This window comes from Leptopilina heterotoma, unplaced genomic scaffold (genome assembly GCF_015476425.1).
Source record: "Leptopilina heterotoma isolate Lh14 unplaced genomic scaffold, ASM1547642v1 Lhet_183, whole genome shotgun sequence".
In the NCBI taxonomy this organism is placed as follows: domain Eukaryota; kingdom Metazoa; phylum Arthropoda; class Insecta; order Hymenoptera; family Figitidae; genus Leptopilina; species Leptopilina heterotoma.
In genome coordinates this window covers 200,656-214,852 of record NW_025110901.1, presented here as the reverse complement: position 1 = coordinate 214,852, position 14,197 = coordinate 200,656, and the positions used below count along the sequence as shown (strand labels likewise).

Sequence of the window (14,197 nt, the reverse complement as noted above, 5' to 3'; positions counted from 1 at the left end):
TACAGGTATTTAATTGGGAGCCTATTATTTATTGGGTTGAATCACATGTTTTGTTTTTTACAATTATAAAATGTTACAGAATGAAAAAGAAAATCGATGTACAATTGGTTACGGAAAAAATAGTAGTTTCACTAATAAGTATTTTTCTATTAGTACATTTTCTTGTTTTGAGTAATTGTATATAAATATAATTAAAAGTTTAACAACTGTTAAAAATTAATTTTTTAAAGAGAAAAAAAAATACTCGTTGCAATACCGCTAAAGTATATTTCTATGAAAGTATTAAAGAAATATTTAGAAGTATTCCATTTCCTCTAAGAACCTTTGAATATTTATTTTGTCAATTATTTCATTCAATTAGAATTTCTTTCTAATTAAATATTATTTGTGATTGAATATTTGTTAGACAAATGATTTTCTAAACAAAATTACTATATTCTATACATTTACATAATTTCCATGGATTTGAATTTCCCTTGCAAATCATAGAAGAACTGAGAATAACTTCTAAAAAATCAGGCTTAACTTTGATTTTTCATTCTTAACAGACTATTTCTGAACTATTTGGACATTCAGACTTCTAACAACTAGTAAAATAAATCACAAAAGGCTAATTCTTACGCACTAGATTAAAAACAATGGGAAACATTTTTAAGAAAGATGTCTTTACAAAAAAAAGCTTAGTTTTTTCACACTGGACTTTCTTCGACTAATTAGCATTTTCTTAATGACAAATATGGCCGCGCGAATCAGACTTGGTGTCTGTTAAAGACAATTCACCTAGAGTAGAGTTTTTATAAAACTGTATGTTGAAAACAATTTGGGACAAAAATTTTTACCTTTTTTCTCTTTCGTAAAAAAAGAGAACGTTTTTTTTAAAACTTTGATAAAATGTTCTTTTTATCAAAAGAAAAAATATTTCATTGTATTTAGATTAATTTCCAGCAATTAATAATTTTTTCTCACCTGCTACTAAAGGTGAACGATCTTTTAAGAATAGATTAAAAAATAATCTATTACTCTAAAATTAGACTTATTTACAAAATTTACAAAATTCGTATCATACTAATACTGGTGAACACGCATTTTTTTACACTAAATTTAAAATTTCCCCCAAAAACGTATTTTTTAAATCACAAATTTTTCAATAAATTTAAATCAAGTCAAAATGACTTATTGTTGTTTTAATTTTTAAAAATTAAGAAAAACGTTCTTTTCACCCTAAATGTTTAATCATCCTTATTATTATTCTTAGTAATTAACGATTGTTCGAATTTTTTGTTTCCTTTCTTTTTTTTTTGTTTAAGTACTTTGGCTAATGAATGATTTCAATTTTCAAAGAGGCGAGATTAGTCTAAAGAGCTTGAGATCACTGCACAATTTGAAATTGTTCACAAATGCATAATTCGTCAGCAATTGTCGACAAAAGAGGCAGTTGACCCACTCGCTATTTCCGCATAGTCACGTTTACTTGCAGAACACAATCTACTGGAGAAATCCGCTTCCCTTTTCCTGTAAGTATATTCAAATTCTTTATCAAATTTCTTATTCAGATGAAGGAAAAACAAATGAAAATTATCTTTGAAGCAACAACAAGGAAATAATTTAAAAAGATAAGAAAAAATAATAATAATAATAATAATAATAAATAAAAGTATTTGACAATTTTACTATCTTTTTTTAAAAATTATTTTAATCTGCTACATTTAATTATTTAAACAATTAATTAGCTAAAATGGTAATTTTTTCCATTATTGATTATTTATTGAATTCATATTTTTAATATGGAAATAATAATTATTTTCTTTTATTTTTAAAACATACCCTCTTCCTGGGAGTTCCATAATATCGACAAGGATGCTGTTAACGTACAAATGATCGTTACACCAGAAGAAACAAAGGGAACGTGGTTGTAAAACATCCATATCGTAAGCCCAGGATAATTCAACTCGTCGAATTTTGCCTATTTCACCAGTTGATCCTCCAGGATGGGCCACAACCATTCGAGTTGATGTTCCATGTTCCAATTTCATGTAACCACTGAAAAACAATTTTTTTTTTAATAAAATGGAAAATAAAATAATAAATAAAAAAATAAATATTCAATCTACCTAGGAGTGAGATCAATATTTCGAATGATTCCATTCTCAGCGTGGAAAGTAACTTTTATGAAACCCTGGACCCAACTCTCGGCAGTCGGTGGTCTCGCTAAATTAATCGTTATCCTGTAATGTCTTCCTGAAGAATAAATATTTCACAATTAATCGAATTTCCCCTGTAATTTTACAAACTAATTAAATTATAATAAATTATGATAAGTTATGTTAATTTAAAGATTATATAAATACAATGAACTCACTGCAATAAGGATCTTCTTTTCCGGTACTAAAGAAGAATTTCGAACCAAGCAGAGACGAGACATCCTGACCCATTGCCTGACGTTTAACTAAAGCAGGACTCGTGTCAGCATGATAGCCCATAACTCCACAACTCAAACTATTTTTGCTCTTACAAGAAAAGCATTCGCCCTTAAGAAAACTCGAATAACTACCACATTCATGAGCCACATATTGACACTTTGAATTGATACTTTCGATAAAGAGTTTTATCGCACGTACATGATTGCAAGCAACAAGAACTCGTGACGCCTCCTCAAGACCCTCGCGTATCAATGTCAATGGCAATGACGGTGTTGTCTCACTAAGATCCGTACAGCCAGGTTGCTCCTTTCCATTATTCGGATAAAAGTCCAAATGACCGCACGGTTGGCTCATCCCGTACCCTGGAAATCCTTATAGTGGCTATAGTTATCCTAGGATCAACTCAAAGATACCCAGCGAAATATTTTTTTTCCCTATTTCTATTTTATTACAGGGTTGCCACAAAAATTTAATTTTCTTTTTCCCTTATTTCAAGATTTTCCCTGACCCTAAACAATATTCTGATTGAATCTAAAAATTATGAAATACTACTAAAAAAATTTTCTATCTTATACTACATTTATTTACGCATTTCTTTAATTGTAAAATTCTATTAAAATTTTATTAAAAATAATTGAAATTCCCTGACCTGTGGCATACCTGTTATTATCATCTAATAAAAAATTATTCATTCTAGAAGAAAATTACGATTTTATCATCTCTGATTGTGGAAAAGTAATTCTGCAAGAAAATATAACTTTTGATTTTCATTGTTTCATTAATAAATAACATACCTAGGAAAAGGATACTCTTCCCGTCTGTGTGAATGACATCGACTAATTGAGCGTCCGTGTAATCTAAACGCAAATGACTTGGCATCCCTTGAAAATATGGTTCGGCTGGATCCAATCCAGTTATTCTGCCAATTGCACCTCCTAATTTTTCACCCGCGTATCCTGCCGTGTGTGCTCCGAGACTGTGGCCAATTAAATGAACTTCGCTCATGTCCAAACCGTAATTTACCTATACAAAAGTGAAAAATTCAATAATTTTATTTATTCTTCTTTGAATTAAATTTAAATATAAATTTATATTAATAATATTCTTGTATGTGACGAATTTTAGTAAATATTTTTTTAAATAAATAAATAAATTGAATTATTTCGAAGAATTGTATTGAAAATAATTAAATTTCTGTGAAAAAAAAAATAAATTTCATTAATAAAGAAAATAATTCAATTTTTGGATAAATTTTTTTTAATGAATTTTATTAATATTTTAGAAAATAATAATTAATTAGTTAATAAGTAAATTTTTAAAAGTTTTGAATCCGAAATCATTCAAAACTTAAAGTTGATAAAAAATTTAAAAATTGCATAATAATAAAAATGAAAAACCGCTAAACATATTCACATTTTCTTTCTTTTTTAAAGAAAAAACTAGTAAAAAAAAAAAAACAGAAATTGCCTTGGAAATAATTTCCAGAAACACGTGAAATATTTCAAAACTTGTTCACATTTTCCGCGTGTCTATTAAAAATAATAAAAAAAGAAAAAAGAAAGAAAAATCCGCTACCTGAAGGTGTTTGACGAGATTTGCAATTTCGAGACCAACGAGCCTCGTATTAGCCGTGGCTTGAGTGTAAAGAGGAAGACTTCCGCCTGCCCAATCGACAATTATGACGTTGTAATCACCATGCTTTAGCAGCTCATTCCTCATCTCCTGCAAACAGGAAAAAAATATTAGACATCGGAAATCACGATCCGCATCTTTTTATTTTCTATTATTTCCTTTTGTAGTTTTTTTTAATATTAATATTATTATCATTTTTATTTATTTATTATTATTATTTCTATTATTATTATTATTATTATTATTATTATTATTATTATTATTATTATTATTTCTACAACTATAGATTTCAATAGATAGTACATATGCATAATGAAAGTCATGACGATTAAAATCTATTTTATATCTACCGAACTTGGAAATTTAATAAAATATTCCTATAGACTTCATCTTCCGTCTATGTAGATTTAAAAGTCTGATATGACTCGTGATACTGTCTTCGTGAAAAAAAAATTGCGAGAAGATAATTTACACAAATTACCAGCTAGTTCTACTATTAAGTATATATGTTAATAATTATTAACCATCAGTCTCATTTGCGATGTTCATATAATAGACGAATTATTACTCTCGGCATTAATTTTCTCCCTGCGCGCTTCAAAATTATATATACATCAGAGGTGAATTCCTTTGAGGATTTCTTAACAGTCATTTTACTACTTTCACGATTATTAGGCGAAAAATTAGTCTCAAGAGATAATTAACAATTATGATACAAAATTAAAAACGAAAAAATATTTTCTCTCCTTCCTTTTGTTATTCAAGTTTTTTTTCAAAATGTATCTTTAAAAGTACAAAAAAAGGGTTCCTTCTCTTGTTTTTAAATATATTTTCTTTCTCTTTAATTTATCATGAAATAAAATTAGTAAAATATACAAAAGAAAAAAAATAGTGTTATCGATTTACGATCTATTAATTGGACATAATATACAAATAGAAGCAATAAATTATAGAGGAGAGAACATGAGTTAATGATAAATATTGCTTTGAGAAAAAGAATGATTTCTGCATAAAGTAAGGATTTAGTTATAAAGCGGATGTTGTAAAAAAAAACTAATGTCTCACCTTCACCCAATTGCTGAGCGGCGTGTCTATAAAACCGTGTATGATAAATTTTGTTTTCTTCTCGGCATCAAAGTTTGAACGTTTTATCGATTTATCCTTACTTGCTATCAAAACTTGGCCCTTGTAAAAGAAAATCATTATTAGTTAAATAATCTTTATCATTATTATAATTTTGTCAAATAATTCCTTTTCTTTTTTTTTCTATAAGTTAATAATAAATATTCTAATACATTTTTATCGAAATATTTAAAGTATATTTTCCTTAGAGTATTTAAAAAGATATTTAAAATATTCTAACAAAAATATCTTCTATTTAGAATATATTCTCTTACAATGATAATAAGCTTTCAAAAGAAAACATACTTCGTTGGGATTTTCATTGGTGTAAAGTATGAACCTTGTGTTAATGACCTCTCGTGGCAAAGGAAATACATTGAGAGGTCGATGAATGAGATGATACCAACTTCTTGTGATGTTTAAACATCCCAGCTCACCATAGCAGCGTGTTTCATTTTCAACTGAAAAATAATATACAAAATTAACTTTTTAAAAAAATGTACTAATATATCCTATATTATTTATTTCCTCAGTTATACAAATATATAGAATTACATAAAAATCTTGTGAAATTTTTTTTTATAAATTCACTGTGGTTGCACCTGAAAATTATATATTTATTCTAAATTGTTACGTTTTATATTTTATTCTATGCTATTTGTAATATTATTCAATTATTTTAAAAGCGGCCATTCAAATAATTGCATCAACTAATATAAAACATTTGTCGGCGCGTTCTCTACGTTTATTTTACAATAAAGACATTAAAAATATTCCTTTTTCCTATAAAAATTATTTAATAAAATATTTCGAAACAATTCAATTTTTCAACTTTATAGAAATATTTTTATATTGATTGAATAGATTTAATATTTCACTTCTTTTGAATCTAAATTTCGATTTTTTGTTTGAATTAGTTTTATTTAATGTTTATTTAAGTTGAAATAAGTGTTAAAAAAGAAAAGAGAGGAAAATATCTCTTAATATATAATTTTCGACTACAGAACAAAGTAAATTCTTTTTCCAATAACATGAGAGGAAAAAGATAAGAAAACATGTCATGTATTTGGTAACCTTTACTAAAAGGTTTCTTTGTAACGTTTACTCATCGTTTACTGTAAAGTCATGTCGATAAGAAAGGTGAAAACTGCAAGAAGTTAGAGAAAAAAATACAAGGCTCAATAAAAGAAAGTCGTGTAGAGGAATCTATTCTTGATAAAATATGAGTTTCGTTAAATTATTGTAAGTGGAAAAAAAATCCAATTTCTGACCTTAATTATTAATTAATTTGTGATTGTTTCAGATAATTACAAGGTAGCCATGGAATGTTGACTTCGATTCGATCACTGCGTGCCCATTGCCAAGGGTCCAGGATTCCAGCGGAGCAGAGAATAGGAGCCAATGCGACAAGGAGCAAAACTAATGCTCCTTCTCCCTCGGCGCCTCCATGTTTTCTCGCACCGCTCCTCCTCATTCTGCAAAAAAAGAGTTGAATTTATTTTCATTATTTTTACAACAATACCGAAAATATATTATACGTACTAATAGTATTTTTAAATATACTTTCACTGGTTCAAGCCCTGTACTTTTCATTTTTTTTATGAATAAATTCTCCTTTTATATTTAATATGATGACTTCTTTATGTAATAAGTATAAAGAATAAAGTTTATATAAATTTTTTTATTATCCTAAGCACGAGGCAATGTTCCGAAAATTTTCTGCACCTCTATTATCATAATTTTACTATTTGTATGCGCTGGAAGAAAAGTATGGTTGTAAAATATTTTATAACGCGGAACACACAGGAGAAGACGAAGTTCAAGTGACACAAAAATAAAATTTTTATATTTAATTATATAGTATACGTTTTTGGGTGGCTGTTCGTTGTTGTGTCATTATATTAGAATTTAATTGAAAATTTTACTTTTAAAGTTCGTCGAATATTTTTATTTCCATCAAAACAAGTTAATGTTTTGAGGTTACCTCGCTTTGTTGATTTCTAACATTTCTAAAAATAAGAGAAATTAATTCACCGGTGAAATAAGTCGCTTCTTGAAAGTTTTTTCCAAGAAATTAAAATGTGGATGAAAAATTGTTATATAAATAAAATATTGCACCGCAGTGATAGAATAATTAATCATTCTTTTTCGATAAAAGTGATACATTTCTTCTATTTACAAACAATCAGCGCAGAACACACTAATTTTATGCTCCTTTTGCGCCGACCGGAAGTGAAAACTAGTGACACAAAGCTAGTCAAATGAACAACTAACTAAACAAGAAATAAACATTTTAACTTTTTCTAAACTTTAAATTCACAAGTAACTAAAAATTTTCATTTCTCAAAAGACTTTTAAACGTTATTCAGTTATAAAATTAATTAATTACTATCGTAATTATATTTAAATTAATGTTAAAAATATTGTTAACTGAATAATTGAAAGAAATTGTCCACCAATCAGAATGCATGCCCGATACTCGTCGTCCAATCAGAGAGCAAATATGGCTTCTTATTCATTAGTGCCCGAGCTTGCGACGGACGTGCAGTACTCCTCTTTTCTCTCCATACATTTTTCCCCAAAAAGGTAAAAATCTTTCATGTTTTCCTCAAAATACTTGTTCAAACTCTTATTTAAACGTTAGGTGACAATATTTTATGAAAATTTCGCCTAAATATGGTGGATGTTTGGCGAAATATGGAATTTAGTATTTTGCCATGCCACGACCACGCCTTCATGCTGAACATTATTGTCGCATATTTAGGCAACAAAATTTATCAAATTCAGGTAATACTCATCAGAATTTGAATATATCCGATGAGTATTTCATGATTTCTAGTTGAGATTGCCTCCAGGATTACAATTTTTCGTGAGAAAATGATGAAAAATTGTAATACAGGCAAAGTTCATTGTAACGCCGCCATTTTGAATTAGGGCGTCGCTCGGAACTCCATGGCCCCATGGGTAATTTTCATTTTTAATAAGGTTGGCAACAATTTTTTTGTTTTTCTAGATCGAATGTTTCCGGGGTGCACAATTCAGTTGACTGATTCAGTATTACCATTGCGCCGACATCGCCAACATCGACACGGTGAACAAATTGCTCACAGTGAAAGCTCACAAAAGGTAATTAAAATAATATATAACAATAAAATATTTTATTAAAAACAACGAAAATATTCCTTTATGCAAATATATGAATACTTTACGGTTGGAGGGGGGATGGGCAAAACATTAATTGTTTTGATTAAAGTTTTGTAAAATTGAAGGTTATGTTTACTTGGTGTTTTGATTTTAACTTAATTTAATTTATTAATAATACTAAAACTTTATAAATAAATATGATCAATATTAACAAAGATGAACTATTATTAAAACAAATAGTGATGCATTTTATTTTTTGTAATATAAATATTTGATTATTTAGATAAATTTAATTAAGTTTTTTTATCTAATTAAATAATTCAATGGATTGGTTTAATTTTAATTTTTTTGGTGTATTTGTGAACTGAAAGTTATTTATAATTATTAATTCATGGCAAATTTAATTTTGAACAAAAATAACTTTTTTTAGAGAAATATTTTTACTTGAAATTTAAATTTATATTAAATTAAATTAATTTGATTTTTTTACAGGAAAGTAAAGAAGAGCTTATTGTGAAAATCATATTGAATTTTCTATCAGTAATTCCAAATCTGGCGCATTTATTCAATCGAAAACCACAGTCAAAGTGGTACTTTCTACTCTGCAAAATTTCTGCAGTAAGATTTTTTGGTTTTTTATTTTTTAAATAATAAATTCAAAGAATTTCACACAGAGAAAAATATATTTCGCTCAGAGCCAAATAGACTTTATTTGTTTAAAATATTACATTTTATTTGATTTAAATAAAATTTTACTTGATTGAAATAAAAGTTTTATTTATGTCGAATACAATTTTTATTTAAAATAAATAAATAATCTAGTTGGCTCTGAAATAAATTAACGTTCATTCAAGGCAAATAAAATATATTTTTGATTTTAATAAAATTTTTCTCTGAGTGTTATTATTTTTTTTATATAAAATTAAATTTATACGAATTTTTTCGGAAAAAATATAATACTGCGATTAAGGATAAAAATTATAATTATTTATAATGTAAATTAAATTTTTAATCCAAATTTCAAGAAATTTATGAATTTAATTTTTTTATTTCATTTCTAAAAATAGATTTTCTATTTGATTTTTTTCAGAGGAAAGTAAAGAAGACCATACAGTAAAGATCGGGAAAATTTTTATTCAATCTTCCAAATCTGGCGCCTTTAATCATTGATCAGTCGAAGTGTTCCTTTGTTTTCTACTACAGTTTTTGCAGTAAGTTTTTATTTTTTTGTTTTTTAAAATTTTTCAAGAATTTTAAATTCTCTTTATTTCTATATAGAATTTGAATTAATTCGGAGATATTTGAAAAAAATAGCTAAGGGGATAAATTGAAAATTATACAGGCTTCGCACTCATCTACTAAAACTTACTATTTACTACTTTTTTTTACAATTTGCAAATATTTGGATAATTTTTTTTTATTTATGGCAATAAAAGATACTTTTTTCTTTATTTTTGGGGAAATTTGCATCACTTTAAATTCGCTAACAGTTAAAATAAAAAAAAAATCTAAAAGTTGTAACAAAATTCTTTGAAACGATTTCATTTTCAAAAAATTTTCGAAAGTAAATGATTTTCAATATCTACAAATTCTACCGCAAGAATTCTATTATTTTCACAAGCAGTAACATTTTTCATAAAAATTCAATTATTTATGAAAATTTAAAAAAAAATTTAGGCAAGAATACAATTATTTTCGCATAAATAATAAAATACTTCTAACAGGGTTCCTACAGAATCTGGAAATCATGGAAATATTATGGAATTTTAAATTCGGATTTCTGTAGGAACCCTGATTGTTGAATTTAAAAAAAACGGTTTTTCGAATTTTTGATAATTTTTAATAAATTTTAAATTTTTTACCAAAGGGTGGAGACTATTAAAGAAGTAAAGTATTTTTGAAAAGCACAAAAATAATGAAGCTAAATGCCATAAAAGAGAAGAAAAAATGTTGACTTTAAAAAAAATTGGTTTTTCGAAATTTCGATAATTTTTAATAATTTTAAATTTTTAACCAAAGGGCTGAGATAAAAAATTGGGTAAAGTATTTTTAAAAAGCACAAAAATAATGAAGCTAAATGCTATAAAAAAGAAGAAAAAATGTTGAATTTTAAGAAATTCGGTTTTTTGAATTTTTGATAATTTTCGATAATTTTAGATTTTTAACCAAAGGGCTAAGATAAAAAATTGGGTAAAGTATTTTTGAAAAGCACAAAAATAATGAAGCTAAATGCTATAAAAAAGAAGAAAAAATGTTGAATTTTAAGAAATTCGGTTTTTTGAATTTTTGATAATTTTAGATTTTTAATCAAAGGGCTAAGATAAAAAATTGGGTAAAGTATTTTTGAAAAGCACAAAAATAATGAAGCTAAATGCTATAAAAAAGAAGAAAAAATGTTGAATTTTAAGAAATTCGGTTTTTTGAATTTTTGATAATTTTTGATAATTTTAGATTTTTAACCAAAGGGCTAAGATAAAAAATTAGGTAAAGTATTTTTGAAAAGCACAAAAATAATGAAGCTAAATGCAATAAAAGAGAAGAAAAAATGTTGAATTTTAAGAAATTCGGTTTTTTGAATTTTTGATAATTTTTGATAATTTTAGATTTTTAACCAAAGGGCTAAGATAAAAAATTGGGTAAAGTATTTTTGAAAAGCACAAAAATAATGAAGCTAATGCAATAAAAGAGAAGAAAAAATGTTGAATTTTAAGAAATTCGGTTTTTTGAATTTTTGATAATTTTAGATTTTTAACCAAAGGGCTAAGATAAAAAATTGGGTAAAGTATTTTTGAAAAGCACAAAAATAATGAAGCTAAATGCAATAAAAGAGAAAAAAAAATGTTGAATTTTAAGAAATTCGGTTTTTTGAATTTTTGATAATTTTCGATAATTTTAAATTTTTTACCAAAGGGTGGAGACTATTAAAGAAGTAAAGTATTTTTGAAAAGCACAAAAATAATGAAGCTAAATGCTATAAAAAAGAAGAAAAAGTGTTGAATTTTAAGAAATTCGGTTTTTTGAATTTTTGATAATTTTTGATAATTTTAAATTTTTTACTAAAGGGTGGAGACTATTAAAGAAGTAAAGTATTTTTGAAAAGCACAAAAATAATGAAGCTAAATGCCATAAAAGAGGAGAAAATATGTTGACTTTAAAAAAAATTGGTTTTTCGAAATTTCGATAATTTTTAATAATTTTAAATTTTTAACCAAAGGGCTAAGATAAAAAATTGGGTAAAGTATTTTTGAAAAGCACAAAAATAATGAAGCTAAATGCAATAAAAGAGAAGAAAAAATGTTGACTTTAAAAAAAATTGGTTTTTCGAAATTTCGATAATTTTTAATAATTTTAAATTTTTATACAAGGGGTCTAGATAATTAAATAAGTAAAGTTTTTTTAAAGAGCCCAAAAATAATGAAGCTGAATGCCATAGAAAAGAAGAAGAAATGTTGAATTTTAAGATGGGTATCAGAAATCAGTCAGAGAAATTAAAATTAATTTTCGACAGTTACTTTTTTTTACTACTTTTTCTCAGTATTAAAGCTAATTTTTGATACTTTTTTAAAAATGAATTATCGATTGTGAAGCCTGAAATTATATAAATATAAATTGATGAAATTTGTTTCCTCTAAAAATTACATACGAAAATTTCCATTTATTTCAATGAAACACGTTTATACAAAAATAATTTTACAAATCATGCAATCAAAATACCAAAATTGGCATTAAATGAATCTTTTGGTCCTTTAACTGCCTTTAGAATATTCTAATAGTTAGTAAACTGTTCTCTGCAAACTTATGCAATGGCAACGGCCTCTATTATGTCACTAAAAGACCAACGTGCTCGGGGTTTACTTTTATATACACATAAGTTATGTCATCTATGATTCGCGACATTGTGAATATATTATTGCATATGTAAAGCGTTAAAAGGTAATCGATTAATTTTTTTAACGCAACTTGAACTGTCGCTTTGTTTAATATTTCCATGACAATAACAAAGAGTCTTCAATTTTTGCCAATTTGTGATAAGTTTTTTTTTTTAACTAATATTGTTTATTCTCTCTAATATTGAATATAATTGTTTATATTCATAAATTAAAAGTACCATTAATTGATTTATTAGCTTCTATATTAACTTTTGATTTCAATACTTATATGTATTCAATTTCAGTTTCAAGGCTAAGTTCCTTGACTGTAAATTAGAGAAATGTCGCAAAAAGAATAGCATTTTACTTAACGCTGTCAACGACACATTTGAATAAAAATGCACGTGCACAAATTACAAATGCGCTAAAAATTCGACACGCTATTTTGCAAATTATTTTACTCAACTTTGTCACATTGGATATTCTCCAAAAATGGAAATTTAAATATTGAAAGTCTTTCTTTAAACTTTTTCTCATTCATTGCACTTCATTTGCAAACTTATTTATAAGTTCACATATTTATTTAAATTTGAAAAAGAATTTCTTTTAAAATAAATATGTAGAGAAAATGTAAAGGAGTCAAATTTATTATTTTTCAATATTAATTAATTTTATTTATTTACATTTCGAGCAATTAAAATATAAAAAATTTATCTAATAATTGAATTCATTAATAATTCTATACAATAATTGTATGCATTTAATTTCAAAATTTATTCTTTGGAAATTGATTTTAAAAGTTTAGAATTCGTAATAATTGTTTGTTTTAATTTATGTTGAAAAATAATTGATTTTCGCAATTTTCTCTTAATATTTCATTAAAATGTATATATGACTTTAATGCCATTTCGCGAGTAATTCAATTGGCGATAATTAATAATTACAAAAGGCCAATTATTAGAAATGCAAGAAAAATGAAAACGAAAGAAAAAGTTTATACTGAAAAACATTAAAACATTTTTAAAAAGGAAAGTGGTTGTACAATAAAATCGTTAAAATTTGAAAGTATTCATTCTTGAAAACACTTTCGTTAAAGTTGAAATGCACTTAAAATGTAAACCAACTTTCGAAATTCGAACTCTTTTTTTTGTTATTAAAAAACTTGAAAATATTTTTTTTGAATAACATTTGTCTATGTTTTAGTTTCAATTAATTTTTTTGTGCATTTTCCTCCAAAGGTTTTTTCAATAGGCAGGATTTTTAATTTAAGAAACGAAATTCATTTCTCTGAGATTTAAAAAAATTGATCTGCATGAAAAAATAAAGGAAACGGTAAAATAATACGAAAACAACAATATTGAGTTTAAGATTTTTTTTTGAAGAAAAAAAGAATGAAAAAGAAATTTTAGTTTGATTTCTGAAATTGGTCCAGATAAGTGGCCAAGTGGAAATCTTCTTGTGGTTTTAATTCAAGTGCGAAAATAATATCGTATTGCCAATTTTTTATTATATGACGCACGTATTGATTCTTTTGAGAAAGGAAATTTTTTTTTAAATGTAATTTCTGTGTAGTCATCATCCCCGTGAACTAAAAATCAATTTGAGAAGACGAAAGTATATAATAATTGTATATATGGCTTTGCATGCGAATAAGAAATAAAAGAAGTTGTTTTGCCGCAGTTCAACGGGAGGAAGGACCACATTTCACTTGAAGGCAAAGTTCCATTCCGCTTTGGGAATTAAATAATTATTATTATTATTATTTCGAAAGCGAGAGTGTGTGTTTGTACATTGGTGGCCCAGATTCGGCGTCCTTCCCCCCGGCAATGTTGCCGTTGAACCATTTCCTGTACATCAGATCCAATTAATAAATTTCTCTCTCATCTGTTTTTCTTTCACGTTGTTTGTTTACAAACACACTTCATATTTACAGTGACGGTACCATTTTTTGTTCAATTTTTTCTTTTTTTACGTAACTACGAGAATAATTATGTTAATAATAATGAGGGG

General features: G+C 26.1%; 1 protein-coding gene across 3 annotated transcripts in view; it reads right to left on the bottom strand.

Moving 5' to 3' along the window:
- Positions 1-8: 8 nt before the first annotated feature.
- Positions 9-14,197, bottom strand: part of LOC122500289 (pancreatic triacylglycerol lipase-like) — a 34,590-nt gene continuing 20,401 nt past the window's right edge. The window contains exons 1-10 of one of the 3 annotated variants that reach the window (XM_043609146.1): positions 6,717-6,855; positions 6,486-6,649; positions 5,481-5,635; positions 5,118-5,237; positions 3,996-4,142; positions 3,215-3,443; positions 2,360-2,791; positions 2,112-2,238; positions 1,825-2,040; positions 9-1,512 (exon numbers count right to left, since the gene is read on the bottom strand). In XM_043609146.1, the coding sequence (XP_043465081.1) occupies positions 1,410-1,512; positions 1,825-2,040; positions 2,112-2,238; positions 2,360-2,791; positions 3,215-3,443; positions 3,996-4,142; positions 5,118-5,237; positions 5,481-5,635; positions 6,486-6,648 (1,692 nt within the window). In that variant the 5' untranslated portion in view covers position 6,649; positions 6,717-6,855 and the 3' untranslated portion in view covers positions 9-1,409. Of the gene's footprint in view, positions 1,513-1,824; positions 2,041-2,111; positions 2,239-2,359; positions 2,792-3,214; positions 3,444-3,995; positions 4,143-5,117; positions 5,238-5,480; positions 5,636-6,485; positions 6,650-6,716; positions 6,856-14,197 lie in introns of those variants that run through there. The other 2 variants (XM_043609144.1, XM_043609147.1) reach the window with 2 other exon arrangements.